The sequence below is a fragment of the Petaurus breviceps genome, unplaced genomic scaffold (genome assembly GCF_028583685.1).
Source record: "Petaurus breviceps papuanus isolate PSGF00001 unplaced genomic scaffold, PetGlider_PUasm1.0 186, whole genome shotgun sequence".
Taxonomy (NCBI): domain Eukaryota; kingdom Metazoa; phylum Chordata; class Mammalia; order Diprotodontia; family Petauridae; genus Petaurus; species Petaurus breviceps.
Window position 1 is genome coordinate 16,904,717 of NW_027185798.1, and position 17,536 is coordinate 16,922,252.

At 45.2% G+C, this 17,536-nt stretch overlaps 1 protein-coding gene and 1 long non-coding RNA gene across 7 annotated transcripts in view; one reads left to right on the forward strand and one right to left on the reverse strand.

Annotated features, from left to right (window-relative positions):
* The window catches only part of LOC138162445 (uncharacterized), a 40,047-nt gene extending 26,343 nt beyond the window's left edge, over positions 1 to 13,704 (forward strand). For all 4 annotated transcript variants that reach the window (XR_011168637.1, XR_011168639.1, XR_011168638.1 and 1 more), the window contains 2 exons: positions 834 to 1,023; positions 13,480 to 13,704. This is a non-coding gene — a long non-coding RNA (uncharacterized lncRNA). The remainder of the gene's footprint in view (positions 1 to 833; positions 1,024 to 13,479) is intronic.
* Positions 13,544 to 17,536, reverse strand: part of ULK2 (unc-51 like autophagy activating kinase 2) — a 75,304-nt gene continuing 71,311 nt past the window's right edge. For all 3 annotated transcript variants that reach the window (XM_069089609.1, XM_069089607.1, XM_069089608.1), the window contains exons 26-27: positions 16,005 to 16,140; positions 13,544 to 15,234 (exon numbers count right to left, since the gene is read on the reverse strand). In XM_069089609.1, the coding sequence (XP_068945710.1) occupies positions 15,167 to 15,234; positions 16,005 to 16,140 (204 nt within the window). In that variant the 3' untranslated portion in view covers positions 13,544 to 15,166. The remainder of the gene's footprint in view (positions 15,235 to 16,004; positions 16,141 to 17,536) is intronic.

Consider the following 17,536-nt stretch of genomic DNA (forward strand, 5'->3'; position numbering starts at 1 on the left):
AGGAAGGAAGGAAGGAAGGAAGGAAGGAAGGAAGGAAGGAAGGAAGGAAAAGAAAGAGAGAAAAACAAGATATTTCAGTCTGCATTCAGACAACATCAGTTTTTTCTGTGAAGGCAGATAGCATTTTTCATCATTAGCCCTTTGGAATTGTCTTGGATCATTGCATTACTAAGAATAACTAAGTCATTCACAGCTGATCATCATACAATGTTGCTGTTGCTTTGTACAATGTTCCCTAGGGTTTTGCTCATTTCACTTTGTATCAGTTCGTGTACATCTTCCCAGGTTTTTCTGAAATCATCCTGCTGGTTATTTCTTATAGCATAATAATACTCTATTACAGTCACATACCACAACTTGTTCAGCAACTCTCCAATTGGTGGGCATCCCTTCAATTTCTAATTCTTAGCTACCATAGAAAGAGATGTCATTCTATCTCTTCTTTGGGAGACAAACTTGGTCATTTTAATTTTGCAATGTTTGGTTTCAATTGTTACTGTAGTTTGAGCCCAAATCCTTCATTTAACACTACCCATGCAATCTGGGGCATCATTTAAATTCTTTGAGCCTCAGTTTCTCAGTCCTTAAAATGGAACTGACTAGATGATCTCTGAAGTCCTTTCCAGCTCTGGATCCCTAATCCTATCATACTGTGAGTACTACATGTCACACATATTCCCTGCCTATTCTGCACAATCACATATGTGACTCAATACTGAAAGGACTTGTCACTTTCATAGGTTTTCAGTAGAGGTCCCTTGGTCCTCGCCCACAACTGCATCTGTTGAAAAGACAGACAGTTTCTAGCTTAATCTCTTCCTTCAATTCTTTAGGTGGTATTTTGTAACTATGAGACTTCTGGTGAAGGATTGGGCAGGTCTGGCGCTTCCCCACCCACACATCATGGCGACCATATTCAACATGGCAGCTCAAACAGGAAATTCAAGTAGACCAGCTTCTTCTAGCCCCTTGACTGCTTTTTTTCTGATTTGTGGTTCCTCTTCTGAGGTGGTCACTGTACAGGTGAGTTTACACTGTTGAGTAGGTTTGATATAGATATGTCTAGGCCCTTGAAGGTGATCTTGTGGGTCTGAGAGATCCAGAGGTCCACAGGGGAACCTAATTGACTGGCAGCCAGCAGAGTTTCTTCACTGGAGATGACCACTAGTAGAAAATGACCAGAAGTTGTTTGGACAATACCAAGAAGGGTGAAATATGGATATTTTTTTTCAGCCATACTGAAAATTGCTTCATATTTAGATGTTGTAAATAACCTCCCAAGGAATAGTTGTAATAAGTTACTGAATCTGACTTTCAGTTACTGTGTCCTATCCTTCAGCATTTCTCATGATACTTGCCCATCCCTGATTTATATTTTACACTGAATATACATCTTTTAGAGAAACTCACAATGTGAACCCAAACCTAGGGCTTGGAGCCCTGGAGCACGAGGGTGGGGACTTGGGAGGAAAGGGGGCCTAGACCACTTCTCACTAGAGGCCAGTCTTCCCCAGGACTAAACCTGTCTGGAGCAGATACCTGGTCCATAACCTAGAAGGAATGGATTCAGCGCAACTCTTTGAGCCCACCAGGAGTTATTAATGGGCAGCTAGAGATTAAACTCACTGAGGGCAGAGAACCTTGGAAGGAAAAAAAAATCTCTTTCATTTCCTCAAGATGGCAAACTCCACCCATCAAAACTGGAAAAGAAATAGAAAACCTCTCTTAGGGAAGTCTCCATGGAGGCTGTTGGGTCCAACACACTGTTTGGGTGCTAAGCTTATCCTCAGGCAGCCTTCCTGATGGGCTAAAAATGGCCCAGATGCCTCATGCCTGGAGTATCACAGGTTTACATTCAGCAGAGTACCAGGCCTGGAGCCAAGAAGACCTGAGTTCAAATTCAACCTCAGACACTCATTAGCTGTGTGACCCTGGTCACAAGTCTGGAAACCTGTTTGCCTTGGTTTTCCCATCAGTAAAATGGGAATCATAATAGCACCTACCTCCCAAGGTAGTTGTAAGAAGCAAATGAAATTTGACTTGTAAAGCGCTTAGCATAGTGTCTGGTACATAGTAAGTACTATATAACTGTTAGCTGTTATTAATTATTATTAATATTATTATTATTATTAACCCCAGTCTTCTTGACTTGAAGGCCAACTCCCTACTCACTAGAGTGCACTGCCACCCTCTTTCAGCTCAAGCATTTTATATGAATGTCAGTCATTCAATGGCAGCCTTAGCCAGTGTGTGTGTGTGTGTGTGTGTGTGTGTGTGTGTGTTCAAGGGATTTCCAGGAATGGAATTTAATTACATTAAGAACTCCACTGGAGCCTGAGGAGTGGACGCAAAATTAGGCAGATGTCAGAGGCTCAGTGGGAAGAGCCCTGGTTCTGGAGTAAGGTCCCAGGTTCAAATTCTACCTGTGTGTGTCCCAATCTCCCTGGGCCTCAGTTTCCTCATACCAAAATGAGAGGGTGGCTTAGGTGGCCTCTAGGGTCCCGTTCCACTCTAAATCTGTGACCCTGTGATGAGAACCCATCAAGGTTATCACCTCCGAATGATCCATCCCCACATTCCCAGCCCACCCAGTGGAAAGACTCAGACCAGTCCAGGACCAGATGAGAATGAACTTGTCCATCTCTGGCCAGTTCCCCACGAATCCGGGACTAGCTCCTGGGTCAGGGAGAGGACCACACTGCTCTTCATTGATACCAATCTGTGCGCCATTCTAAGGACCCTTGGTGCTCCATGAAGAGCTCTGAACTATATTCATCCACCAAGAAACAAATCAGCCTGTGGCTAATTTCAGTCACTCCGGAAAAGAGGATGTAGACAGCTGAGCAGGCGTAAAAAGACCTTAAATTTAGAGCGGGTGGAAAGCAGATCTGTAATTTTCATACGCTGAAAGTAAACCTGTGACGCTTTAGGCATGAGGCATGCGGGCTGTTTTTAGCCCAGCAGGAAGGCTGACTGAGGATAACCTCAGCATCCATGCACCCAAACAGTGTGTGAGGCCCGCCAGCCTCCCCAGAGCCTATGCCAGAAAGGCAGCCTTTCTCCTAGAAGATGGGCTTTCTAGTTCTTTTCCTGTTTCGTGGGATGGAATTTGCCATCTTGAGGAAATGAAAGACTTTTTTTAAAGGTTCTTTGCCCTCAGTCAGTTCAATTCAACAAATACTTAAATCAGTAAACACTGGAGGTAAAAAGATAGGTATGAAATAGTCCCTACCCTATATAGGATCCTATTTTCTATTTGGAGAGAAGGTATGTAGGACAGGGCTCTTAACATTTTTGATGTCATGGCCCCCTTGGGAATTTTAGAGCAGTCTATAAACACCTTCTTAGAATAATGTTGTTAAATGAATAAAATAAAATAGTTATTCAAAATTTTTTCAAAATAATTATTATTTCAAAATTATTCAATTTTTTTTTAATTTATGAGTTCTCCCAGATAAAGAACCCCTGACATACACAAAAAGAAATTTAATCTGAGGAGGGAGAGAATGCTAACAACCACTATGAGATAAAGAATGGCTTCCCATAGGAGACAGCACCTGAGCTGAACTGTGAAGGAAGTTAGAGATTCTGAGAGGCAGAGCTGAGGAAGGGAAGCCCTTCTGGGCATGGGGCACAGCCTGGGCAAAGGCATGAAGGCAAGAGATTGGGTGACAAGTTCAGGGAGTGGCATGTTAGCTGGAATGATGGGTGTGTGAAGGGGATGTGAGATAAATTTGGAAAGGTAGTAGGTAAGAGCCAGACTGAAGTGCCTTAAATACCAATCCCAATAGGGAACCACTGGATATTTTTGAGTAGGGGAGTGACATGGTCAAAAGACATTTGCCTTAGGAACATTGTGAGGACAGCCATGTGGAGGACAGATTGAACTGGAATCAGAAAGACCAAGTCCCAGTGAGAGGTTATAAGGGCTTGGATTGGGAACAGCTTGAAGGTGTCATCTCAAAGCAGGAACTGGGAAGATAAAAGTCTAAATAACTGTGATAGAAAATAGGGTGGGGAATGTGTGGGAAGATGTCAGCATGTTAGGATCTCGAGGAGCCCAGATCCCTTATAAACACTCCAGTGATGCTCTTTAAAAGATGGACCAGAATAAACAATGACAAAGAAAATCAGCTACAAATTCTTCAGTCCAGTCCAGGAGTGCACACAAAGGATGACCAGAATCCTGCAAAAGTGCACAGCAAAGACACATTGGGGCAGCTGGCAGAAGAAAGGGAGACAGAGCCATCTCACAGCAAGAGACAAGGCCAGATCAGTGTCCGTGTGGGGCAACTCAGTGCATGGGGCAAGCTGCTGATCCTATCCTCTGAAGCAGACAGAGCCAGGACGGTACCCAGCGTGGGATGGGGCCTCTCCCCTGGCAGGAGACAGGGCTACATCAGCAGCTGGATTCATATGAGGGAGAGATGGAAGGGGAGCTTTAAGACACCACAAGTCTCACATCCAAGAACATGATAAATGCATACGAAAGGTTATATAAGGTATATAAGGTCCAAGGAAGGAAAGTCACTTGAAGAATGATGGAATTGGGGGAGACTTCATGGAAAAGGTGGCATTTGAGCAGGATGAAAAATAATGACATTTATATTATCTGTCAAAGTCTGCAAAGCTCTTTAAAATATTCTCTTGATTCTTACAATAACCCTGTGAATTAAGCACTACAAGTATTATTCTCCCCATTTTACAAATGAGGAAACTGAGGCTTAGAAGGTCAGTGACAGGAGAGGAAACTCCATGCAGTGGAATTTCTGTCCTGGATCTGACACATCATTTTTGTGACTGTAGACAAGTCAATTCCCATCTCTGGTACTCAGTCTTCCTCTCTGTAAAATGAGCAAATGACCTGTATGGTTCTTCTCCACTCTAAATCTATGTGCCCAGGATCACACTTGGAACAAAGAGTCCGTGGTGGGACTGAACCTCTCTCCAGCTCCAGAGTTCTTACCCTCCACACCAGGAGACAACTTCCTGGCCAGAGGTGGGGAAGGGACAGCTCCATGGAGGACAGGGCAGGACTGTCAGGAGCTCCTCTTCCTGGGTGTAGACCACCAGAATTTGTCTCTGAATTCTTGTCTTCCCCTAGGAAAATGAGGGCCTGGGGAGATGATTCATGGACAAAGAGACTGGCAGAATTTCTTTACCAATCAATTCTAATGAACCTCTTTCTTCCTCTGGGCTCTCATGTTGCAAAAGGGGCAGAAGTCATGGGACAAGGGAAAGGGAGGCCATCAGGCTCCCTACTTTAATGTCCCAGGCTATATTCCATTTCATCAACTTGGGGGTCTTCTGTTTTTTTGAGTCCTGGACCCTTCTCAGTTGAAGTCTATGATCTCCTCAGAATCAAGTTTTGGAGTACATATAATAATAAAATATCCCAGATTGCAAAAGAAACCAAAAGCTGGTGAAAAGTGAAGATATAATTTCTTCCTATTCAAGCTCACAGATCCCTGTGATGCCTATTCACAGACCCCCAGGGCCTGCTTCAGGTTAATTTTGGACTTGGCCAGTGAGGGGATTTTGGCAGTCAGAGGGGCAGCCTGGGGGGGAGTTTCAGGCTGAGGACCCTCCTGTGATGGCTGGGGACAGGACAGGCCCTTATAAAGCCAAACAAAGAAACTGCTAAAATGGGTTAATTCAGCCTTCCCTGGCTAAGCCATCCAGCGACATGCTAATACCCAAAGAAATCAGCATTGGAGGACCTGTCCCATTGAGATCAATCTGGAAAGGTGGGTGAGCTGAGGAAGGCATCCTGGAATCACCTGCTTTATATGCCTGAATCCTGGACAAACCAATCGGGTTTGCTGTCAGAAGATAATGAACAGAGGTCAGCAAGAGGCGGCACAGAGGGACAACCTTCAAGCTTCCAAGAACTAGAAAAGAAAAACCATCAAGTTTGGGCAACTTAATAACAAGACCTCAGTCTTAATTCTTCGTTCTTGTCTCAGCAGCTTGTGCAGGAAGGTCATTCCTGGGCACACAAATGAACCCAGCCTGCTTTCCTGATGCAAGAAAGAGGGTCTGTGCTCAGGCCGACCTGAGCCTTTGGGATGTTGAGCTTTGCAGAGGAAGAAAGAATCAGAAAGGGGAGAAAATCCGAGGAAAATAAAGAATCTGAGCTGGGAGGGACCCTTCAATGACCTACTGTGATTTCTCTGCTTGAAGCATGAATCCCTAGCATTTCCAGCAGGGACCATCCAGTCTCTGCTTAAATACCTCCAGGGACTAGGAACTCAGTGTTTTTCAAGGCAGCGTTCTTTATTACTGTTGGATAAATCCTCCTATAATCCACAGGTCCTAGAGCTTCCCTCTGGGTCCAGGCTAAACAAGTACCCTCCCTCTTCCACCTAAAAGCCCTTCAGAACACAAAGATGGGGTGGGGTGGAGGAGGGGGAGCAGGCAGCACCACAGGACAGTCAGTATGCTGGAGATGGCCTCTAATCCCCATCCTCTTAAACTGGCCCCCCAAAGCCTAACACAATACTGCAAGTGTGGCCTGCCCAGGGGAGAATGCTCTGCACCCAGTGGGCGCTTAAGAAATGTTTTTTCATATATTCATTCGAGAATACATACAAAGGCTCTCACCTTACAATCCACTGGGCTGAGCAGGCTGGCCAGAGCTCTACACAGGTCTCTTGTTTAAAGCGGCCTCCTCCATCCCATATTTGCCTATGTGGAAATGTTTGCATTTGCTGTTGATGGTGAAATTCATTTAAAAAAAAAAAAAGAGAGGGCAGCCAGGTAGCACAGCGAGTAAGAGCACCGGCTCCAGTGTGAGAACGACCTGGAGATCGAATCCCGGGCTCAGACACTTAGCACCCACCCAGAAACACCTGGCCGTGTAACCTTGAGCAAGTTACTTAACCCCAGTTGCTTAGGGGCGGCCAAGTGGCTCAGCGAGTAAGAGCACTGGCTCCAGTGTTGGGACGACCTGGAGATCGAATCCCGGGCTCAGACACTCAGCACCACACCCAGAAATAACTGGCCGTGTAACCTTGAACAAGTTACTTAACCCTGATTGCTTAAAAAAAAAAAAAAAGAGAAATGAGAAAATCTACCTGCCTCCCTTCCTTGCAGAAACAGGGGAGTGACACTGTGTCAATAATAGCTAACATTTCTACAATGCTTAACATTGCCAGGCATTAAGGGCTTTGCAAATGTTATTTTGTCTGGTCTTCACAAGAGCCTTGGGAGGTGGGGGCTATTATTATTCCCTATTTTACAGATGAGGAAACTGAGGCAAACAGATTAAATGTCTTGCCCAGGGTCACACAGCTAATAAAACATCAGAGGCAGGATTTGAACTTGGGTCTTCCTGACTCCAGGTCCAGTGTTCTATTAACTATGCCATCTAGGGATGTTGAGGTTTAGGGGCACTGGGATCCTGAAATAGCAACACACAGGTCCTGCCCAAATGAATTCAACTCATGTCTTCTTCAAGTCAAAGTAAAACAAGGTTTATTAAAGATCCAACATATTTGGCCAAACTTTTAAGGAATCTGAACATTTGTAACACTAATATAAGTGGGCCAGATTGAATCTGAGCACTTTCATGGAAACAAAATGGATCATATATACAGAAAGACCATAGGAGGGATCTAGGGTTGGCCATGTAGTCTGAGATAATTGGAGGGGGATCCTAGGGAGGATCCTGATGGGAGAGGCCAGTAGGCTGGGGTGACTAGAAGTCTAGATAAAATGGTGGGAAGAAGCCAGAGGCAATCCAGAGGTTAAGGATAACAGAGAATTGGTTGCAGTGGTAAGGGAAGGCCAGCTGAGAGGATCAGGAGAACACCAGATCAAGTAGGGAAATTCAAGGAGAGTTCAAGGGGGTTTTCAAAGCCTTGAGACCTGGATTCAAGCCCTGCCTCTGATGTGTACTGGTTATATGACCTTAGCTAAGTTATTTAGCTTCTCAGAGCTCCAGGTTACTCTTTAAAAAGACTCAGTTACAGGGAAGGTACTGCCCTGCATTGGCTGAGGGGAGCATCTTCACTCCCCTAGGAGTTCTACACAGCTGGCATCAGAGGTCTAGCTGCTAAGTGATAACTTATTGGGTAGAGGGGGAATAGAGTTGATTCAAAGCCAAAGATAACCTAGGGTCATCTCCTTCCCTTGGCGAATCATTGGAAAAGGGCTTTGCTTCTTTTGTATTTATTCTCAATATATTTCTATGTCCATGTTCCCTCCCCTCATCCAACAAGCCTGTATTAAGCACCTCCCAGCTGGGGACTCAAAGGCAAAAATCAGTCCCTGTTCTCACCTTCTAGAGCAGGGACTGTTTCGTTTTTTTGGTCTCTATATTGCCAGAGCCTAGAGCACAGTGCCTGGCTCTTAGTGGGCACTGATGGGCTTGCTGATTGACTCTAATGGAGGAAAGAATGGTGTGAAGGGGGAGAAATGTCACTATAGGCTATAGAGCAAATAGAACAGAGGCAGAGACAAACCTTCTGTGTTTCTTCTCACAATAGCACAAGAGAACAGCCTCATTGCCTGCCTGCTTAATTCCATTGGGACTGTCTGGCAGGAGGACTAGAGCTGGAATTTTGAGCAAGGAGACAGTTAAATTTTAAGGGAAGTTCACCTGTGTCCTATGCCATTTCCATTGCCTGGGAGGAAGCCTCCCCATGCCTTTCTGATCTGGCAACATTCAGGCAGCTCCTGAATCTCTGCTTCCTTGTCTCTGCTATTTCCTGTCACATCCTTGACTAATCCTCCTGGGCCTCTGCCTTTCCAGCAGATGCTGAATGTATCTAGTAGGAAGCAAAACAAGCCCTTCTCTGCAAATCCCTCTTGGCTGGGAGGAGGCACTGGGGACTAAGGGAAATCAACATTTAGACCACATCCTTATCCTGCTCTCTTGGAAATATCCTTGTGTCTGGGTCTTGTGCGTGCTCTGACTAATGAAACAGCTGGGAAGAACCCTCAGAAAACTCAAGCACCATCAAGGGGTCAATGTTCCTAGGGAATGGCCAGGCTGCACCCAGATGTTCAGGGGTAGGCCATGTTCCTGTAGAACACAAGCATTTTGAGAAGGGGTATGAGCAAGACTGGATACCCTGACTGAACATCTGAGGTAGTATCTAGTTATGGCTGCCCCTTATTTGAGGAGTAGGACTGATTGAGTGCGGGGGATCTGGGCCCCAAAAGGGAAAGGCCCTTGAACTATCCCACAAATTTCAGGAACCCAGTCCCTGGGGTTCCCCTGGGACATCTGGCCCACCCCAGCCCACCTTCATTAGTTTACTTGACACTCCTTAATCCCACCCAGATCTTCCCACAGTCTTTCTGCATAAAAGTGTTGATATCTTTCCCCCATTAAATTGTCCAGATTCTTAAAATCTGGCTTATATTGGTGACATAAACCTTGTCTCTGACTGAAAGAAGGCTTGAGTGGTCCAGTTCTTTCAAGGCAGACCCCCACCCTGTCCTCTTGGATTTTGGGGTTCCCAGCACCCCTAGACCACAAGAGAAATCAAGGGACACTGAGGACTTAATGAAGCACAGTCTGCCAGTGAGAAGGGAAGGGTTCTTTGCAATTGTGGGTCCAAAACACAATTATTGCCAAAGGCTGTGACACCCTGTTGGTGTTGCTGCTGAATAATTTAAACCTGTCTAGGTAGAGCTTTTAAGTTTTCCCATCTGAAGTAGGGATTGGTCATCTCTGAAAGGGGCAGCATAGTCAATGGAAGAAATGGTCATGACCTCTGAGATAAAGTTGAGAGGGAAGGGTAGAAAGAGACCTAATGAACAGCTTTGTACTTGGGCTTTAAGGGAAGGTCACTACCACACTGTGCCCAAAGTAGGCTGTAAAGGTGAGAGTGAGGCCTGAAGGCATGAAACCCAAGTTCCAGTCTCTGCTCTGTCAGTCCTCCCACTACATAACCCTCAAAAGACTTCCAAATTTCCCTAAACCTCAGGCTTTTCTCATGAGACAATGGGAACATTGAAACTGAGGGCCTGAGTCAAAAACAAAAATGTGAGAACTGCAAAGCATGCCGGCACTAAATAGAAGTATTCATTTTTGGTTGTGTTCAGTCGCTCTTTGTGACCCTATTCTGGGGTTTTCTTGACAAAAATAGTGGAGTGGTTTGTAATTTCCTTTCTCTAGCTCATTTAACAGATAAGGAACTGAGGCCAAAAGGGTGAAGTGATTTGTCCAAGGTCACACATCTCTGAGGCTGGATTTGAACTCAGGAAGATGAGTCTTCTGGTTCCACATCCTATCCACTGCACTACCTAGCTGGGGTCAAAGAAACCCACACAAGAGTGCCCTCTAACTAGGGAATGGTCAAATGGGGACATATAGGTTGGGAACATTGGCAAGACTGCCAGTACAAACAGTACTTCTCCATTAGGAATGTGGTCTGGGGCAGATGCCACAGGGTGCTACATCATACTTAACCACTAGGTGGTGCTTGAGGCTGGAGCTCTGCCAGCTCATGAAACACTCAAGAGGCCTTTCCCTAATGCACAGCCTTAAGACTTCCAGTATAGAAGTATGGATTAATTCCACCCCCCCAAATCATAACTCTAGTTAGCTCATATTGCCCCCACGCACTTGGGATTCCCAGTCTTGTTTTCCTTCTTAGTAAAGGACCAAAGAATTTACTCAGCATTTAGACTAAATAGAATTCACTAAAGTGAACTCACAATGTTAAGCATTAATTAAATCTGGAGTAACTTCAGTAAATCACAGGTGCTTTAATAAAAAGTCTGACTCTAATGCCCTCACTTTTCTTTCTTCCATTCTCTGTCCCCTTCTCACAATGTAGGGCCAGAAACACCCAAAAGTCTTTTTCTCTCCATTTTTTTCTGGTAGATGGGTACTCCCAAATATTTTTTAACTGAACCGCAGGACTACGTTCAGTACAATTCACTTCTGTTCTCTTACTACTGCTGCAGGAGCTGTAGGTGAAACCCCTGACCAGCTGACTCCAGATGAATATTTCAGCAGGCTGGCCCTGGGGAACCCATCTACACACACCAGATCCTAGCCATCCTACACCCCACCAGCCAGAGAGAGAGGCTGCCTGGCCTTTTAGCACCAACCCCTGGTGACTGTCCTTCATGGCGGGGTTTAGAAACTCCTTCTGCCTTATATTTGTGTTTCTCTTTGGTGCTTAGAGATCTGGAAAAGAGATAGGTACATGCTATGAAGCAAAAAGCTGCTTCTGAAGAGGCTGCAAATATAATTGAATACTATTATACTCCAGCAGCTACAAATATGAGGAATTCAGAGAAAAGGGCAAACTTGTAAGAAGTGGTGCAGAAGGAAAGTGCTGAGCCAGAAAGCTGTACACAAGTATAATATTAATGAAAACATCACTAAAAAACATCCAGACTCATATAATTGCAGCTACCATTTACATAGTACCTACTACGTGTCAAGTATTTTACAATTATCTGATTGTTTACAATTGTAAACAATATATTATGTATAAACAATTATATGATTATTTTACAATTATCTGATCCTCACAGTGATGGGGAGGAAGACATTGGGGGGGGGGGGGGCAGAGGTACTATTATTATCCCCATTTTACAGAGGAGGAAACTGAACCAAACAGAAGTAAAGTGACTTGCCCGAGGTCACATAGTGAGAGTCTGAGGTCTGACTTGAACTCAGATCTTCTGACTTCAGGCCAGGTGCTCTAACGCACTGTGTTACCAAGACACCTAAAAGACATCAGAATTCCTCGGCACTTCAGGTATTTTTGATCTCATGCTGCAACAATAACTGATCCTCCCTTAAAATCAAAAAGGTCTGTTTTAAGTGGAAAATGGGTCAAGGCCCATCAATTTCCACTTTCTGGATGAGAGAGTCCACCAGGAAATGAGGCCTTCCACTTCCAAAGGGGATTGGTTGTGCTGATTCCGATTCAGACTCCACACAGCGGGCCAAAGCACAAATGTAACATCCAAGGAATGGGTAATTAATTACTGAGTATCTTCAACACGCCCAGCACCAGGCTAAGTGACCAAGTCATCCACTACTCCACCTCCGTAGCTGCTCTTATGTCTAGAAGCAAATAGAAAGCCCCACTAAGTATTTGAGCCCATCACATCCCAGCCTCTGCCATTGTTCCAGCCTCATTTCTACATGACTCTCCCCCTTCATACACTCGGTCCAGACAAACTCATCTTCCCACTGTTCCTTCATATCAGCTGATAAGAAGACAAAAAAACCAAAGTCCCCACTAGCAAAGAGGGAAGACAGCCCTTCTCAGAATGTCTTAGGAAACTAAATATGCTGAAATACTATTGCCAAAATATTTTTTAAAGCAACCTAACAGGGGCAGCGAGGTGGCACAGTGAATAGAGCACCGGCCCTAGAGTCAGGAGGACCCAAGTTCAAATCCAGCCTCTGACACTTAACACACAAAAAACTAGCTGTGTGACCTTGGGCAAGTCACTTAACCCCAATTGCCCTACCTTCCCTCCTCCAAAGAGCAAAAAAAAAAAAAAAGCAACGGAACAAACCCTAAGTTCAGATCCACCCCCTTCCCTAAATGGATGAGACACAGAAGGATGTTAGAGGCAATAATCCAAGACAGAGATAAGGAAAAACTAAGTAGGAAAGAGATTCCAGGTAGAATTAATAGAGCCTGTCAACTGATCAATCTCTTTTTCCCCACCTAAAGATGACAGGTTTTCAGACCTAGACACTGGGGAGGGAAGTTATATTATTATAAGAAAAAGAAGAAAGGGAGAATGGGGTTGGGGGAGAGGCCACAGTAAGGAATAAGAGTCTGGTATAAACCTATTGAGTTTTAGGGGGTGATGCTGGAAGAACAATGTGGGTATGAGCCCTAATATTCTGGAAATATGGGCCTCAGAGGGTTAATAAAACAGAGGGGAGAATCCCCAGACAAGGGACATTTGATGGTGTAGGAGTGGAAGGCACTTTCCAATCTGCTGGCCAAGGGGATGCTGGAGGACAATTTGGATCATGGATCAGTTCCAGAGGCTTGTGATGCAGGCTATATCTACCATGTTCATAGCATATTCCCAGAAAGTAAGTAGTAAGGGGAACCTGGAAAGGATGAGACTGGCCAGCCCAAACAGGAACTGAGGAAAGCCACCCACTCAGTCAAGCATTGGGGAAGGACTCCCAGGAGTTACACTGGCCTTTGGGCAAATGGCTAAGAATCAATGATTCTACCCTTTTATGATCCTAACATCTGTAACAGAGAAGCGTGGGGTATCTGGACAGGCAGTGAGGTGAGGCGTTGGACAGCGCACTGGGCTTGGAGTCAGGAAGATTTGAGTTCATGTCTGGGCTTACTTGCTAGCAGTGTGACTTAACCTCTGCCTCAGTTTCCTCATCTGTCAAAATGGGGATAACAGTACCTGCCGCACAGGGTGGTTGTGAGGATCAAAGGAAAACTTATTTTAAAGTTTCTGCAAACCTTGGAAATACAGGTAATATTTCATATAAACACTCTGTTTGTTATCCAGAATGAAAAGTAGCTGCCTGCCTCCCAGGAATCAGAGTTTTGGAAGAGACCAAACTGCACCTAGAAACCGTTGTCAGTTTTATTTGACCTTAATGTACATTTATACAGGCGATAATAAAAAGGCTCTCACACAACAGTTCAGTGGGTTATTCCCTAGTTTCCAGAAGAACGCATGCTGTTACAAATGAGAGGTAGAAACACTGTATTAAAGACCTAAAAATACAAACATTATATAAATAAACGTTCAAATTAACTGTTGGAATTTCATACAGATAAATAAGGTAAAAATTACATTACTTTGTCAAAGTAAAGAGAAACGCATGGTTTTCATCAGTACACTACAATGCTATGGATGAGCTACTACACAACTTTGTCAAGAGTTCAGACCACGTTATCTAAAAGGATTAAAATGATTTTGTTCTGGAGAATGGTTTGTTCAAGTATTCAAGCAGTTAAGTAACCAAAACAAAATAAAATACAATATTGGAACCACTTCCAGAGGAGTCTTGAGGCAATCTGCCTAAACACTCCAGGCCTTACTATTTGGTAAGCTGCAAGAATTGAGCTTGAAATAAAAAGTGCCTACCCAGGTGTGGGAGCTCCCACCCCCACTTCCTTAAGAAAAAACAAACCTGATTTTTTATAAGCTTGATGTAGAAAGCCCACATCACTAACGAGCATCTAGATGACCAACCTTGGTTCAGGCCCCAACATTCTGGGAGAGCCCCTCTCAATTTCCAGCACTGGTTCTAATACTGCCCAAGAAGCTGTAGACAGAGAGCGCTTTTAACACACCCCTTGAGATCACAGGCGCTAATTAATGCACATTCTGCATGCACAACAAAAAACGCAACCAAGCCTTATATAGGAAAAGTAAAAACAAACCAGGAACTCAAAACGTTTCCATTACTGAAAAAACTGGTAGCTGTAGACAAATAGGTAAAAAAAGGCAAAGGGTCACATGAATATAAGTTTTTACAGTCTGTTTAAAATTCTCCTAGAAGTTACATTTGAAATTCCGCAAAGGATTTATTTACAATAAAATGAAACTTTTTTGGAGTAAGTCCATTGTGCCTTATCTGATGTTAAATTAATAGTTCTGCAAAGTCCAATACAATTGCTTTAGTAAATTAGTGCAACATGAAATCTGTTGGAAGGAGATCAAGCATGTAGCCACATCAGATCAAATCCGGGACTCGAGACAGAGGAAGGCCAACTCATCATCCCTTTAAAAGGTGCTTGTCCCTTTCTGGATGCAGGTCTGAGCCAACCTCACCCCAAGAGTCAGACCTGGCCCTTCCTGCCATATGCCTCGGCATTTCCTGACAGTCTGAGAGGCAAACTTGGAAGGAGACTCCACCTCCAGCAGCATCTTCCCCCAGTGCTGGGAAGCATCCCCAAGATCCTTGGGCAGGACAACTGCACTGATCCATCATTCAGTCCAAGGCACACTTACCAAGTTGAGACTGAAACCTAGAGAGAGTCTTTCATTTCTGCTTCTAAGAGAGAAAAAGGAAAGAGGGGGTTTCTCTACCCGGTACACCATCCTTACAAATACAGCAGTAGTTCAGGGGCCGTTGTCCTTCTCTGCATCAATGGCATTCTCTTTGGTAGTCACCAGTACTCCCTGGGGGAGGGCCCCGGCCCCTACCCCACTAATGTCACTGCTGCTCGGTCCATGGGAGAGGCTATGGCTCATAGACAGTCACCGCACCATAGCAGAGTGCAGACAGCCTTCTTTCAATACTAGATTTATCTGCAAGCAAAACCAGAAAATGTCCTGTAAGACAGACAGTATAAGCCATGGATAACTGAACTACCTGAAATTTAAAAGAAGACCATGACTCCGTACCTTCTCTAAGGACCCAGAGCCTCACTCACAGCCATCCAGATACACCCAGGTTAGAGTTGGAGGGGGCATGGCAGGCCATCCCTCCAACCCTTTCATCTTACAGGCAAGTAGATTTTGCAAACCTGGAGACATTTATTTCTAACTGCTAACCTGCTCAAATGGCAAACCTTGAGAGCCCAAGACTTTTAGAATCTAAAATCAGGACCAAATCCCGAGGGATCCACCCCTCACTAGGGTGTGATCTGCCTAAGTCGTTTAATCTCTGAGCACTGGTTTCCAACTTGATTTCTTCTTCTGAAAATGGGAATAAGACTCAGCCAACCTGGACTGTTTGCTGGGGTTACTGAGGGCAGGCACCACCTCTCATCTATTTCTGCATCCCCAGCACTTAGCACAATGCCTGGAAAGCAGTAGGTGCTTTTATAAATGCTGACCATGTGAATCTGCCTGGAGGTGGCCCTGAGCGAAGTGTTTGCACGAGCTCTGAGCGGGACGATATTCCCCTGCCCTCCAGCACTTTCACTGGGACACAATCAAGCTGCTCCTCTGAACACACAGACTGTATTTTTCCAATTAGTAACCTCTGAACAGGGGAGGTGCTGTGAAGGAGAAGCCTCCTGAGCTGAGGCCAGAGAGGACGAGTGTGCTCCCAGCACCGGCACACACACACTCACATTTGTGCACGTTTTCGATGTCTGCGGGGTCCTGCAGGATTTTTGTCAAGCCTTCCAAAAGAAGAGCTGCTTTGTGATACCGATACACAATGTCCTCCGTCTGCTGAAACATCTCGTCAAGTGCTGCTGACTGAACCTGGGGATACAGGAGAAAATCAGCACTCTCGAAACTGTCCCGAGCAAATAAAATGCATCTAAAATAAGAGAGCCATTTTGCACTCTGATGAAACTATGAAGTTGAATTAGTGTATAGATAACTGCATAACGGGCACATGAGCATTGCACAAAAGCAAACTTTGCTAGCAGATACTTAGACAAACACTCTTATAATCCCATTTAGCCTCTTCTCTGAACCAAGGACTTTAGCACCCCCTGCAATGCAGGGTGCTTAGTGACTATGACTATTCCTTTGGTAAGAATTCTCATTGCTGGGGTTTGACACAACTCTGGCATTACAAGCACTGTGCGTGGTCCAGCACCAAAGTAGAGGAGCCCAGCCCTGCCTCTAACTTGCTGTGTGACCCTGGGCAAGTCCCTCAACTTCTCTGAGCTTCAGTTCAAGTCAGACTGGATGACCTCTGAAGTCCCCAAAGTTCACTCTCTTCAGAAAAACAAATCACAGAATCATCATTCCCTTTCTGCTGCAGAACAGATGAGCCACAAGTTCTGAGAAAAGAATGGGGGGAGGGGTGCCTGAGAATTCTCAACCAAACAAGGGACAGTGGATCCTGTGAGCTCCTATGAGCTCCTTCAGGATGAGCATTGCCTTTTTCCCTATCCTTGTGTCCCCAGCACATCACACAGTGCCTGGCACACAGTTCCTGGTGCTCAATAAATGCCTGTTGACTGACTGGAAAGAGATAAAATGGGTCATTTCAGCTGCATGAAATGGAGTCTTTACCCAGACAAAATGAAGGCCAAAGGGATGGGGAGGGAAGCGGCTTACTGGGCACAAAGCACTTCTCTCGAGCCCCTGACAAAGCTCTGCTCCTCAACGCATATATATGCAATTCTCAGAAACACACAAGGCCAAGAGCTGCTGGACAGGACAGAAGCAGCCAAAGGGCGCCATGGTTCTCAGCTCTGTGAAGGATGCTCCCAATTGCTGAGGAGAGAGGTCCCCATCATACTTGGTCAATGGGCAGCAGTGACCAAGGCAAGGATGGAGGGTTGTGAAAAGCCAGACGGGCCGGTCTCAATGTTGGTAAAGCTGTGACTTGGCCCAAGCCCTTTGCAAAGCAATTCAGAATGAGTGACAGGACAAAGCAACTCCAGCACCTCCCTATCCCCCACGGTCCCTCCATCGCAGAACTCTGAGCCCAACACCAAGTCCCAGTGTGTGAATGGAATTGAGTCTGGCTGGGCCAGAAGGAACACGGAAAGCCTGGTGCAGAGGGGCTCGTGCAGAGTGGAATAAGTAAGAAGGACTCCAGCAAACAGCAAACCCAAGGATGAAGACAGACCCTGAAGCTGTGTGTGAGTGGAATGGCCAAGGGAGCCCCCCATCCTGATAAAAGTGGGGCCTGTGGCTA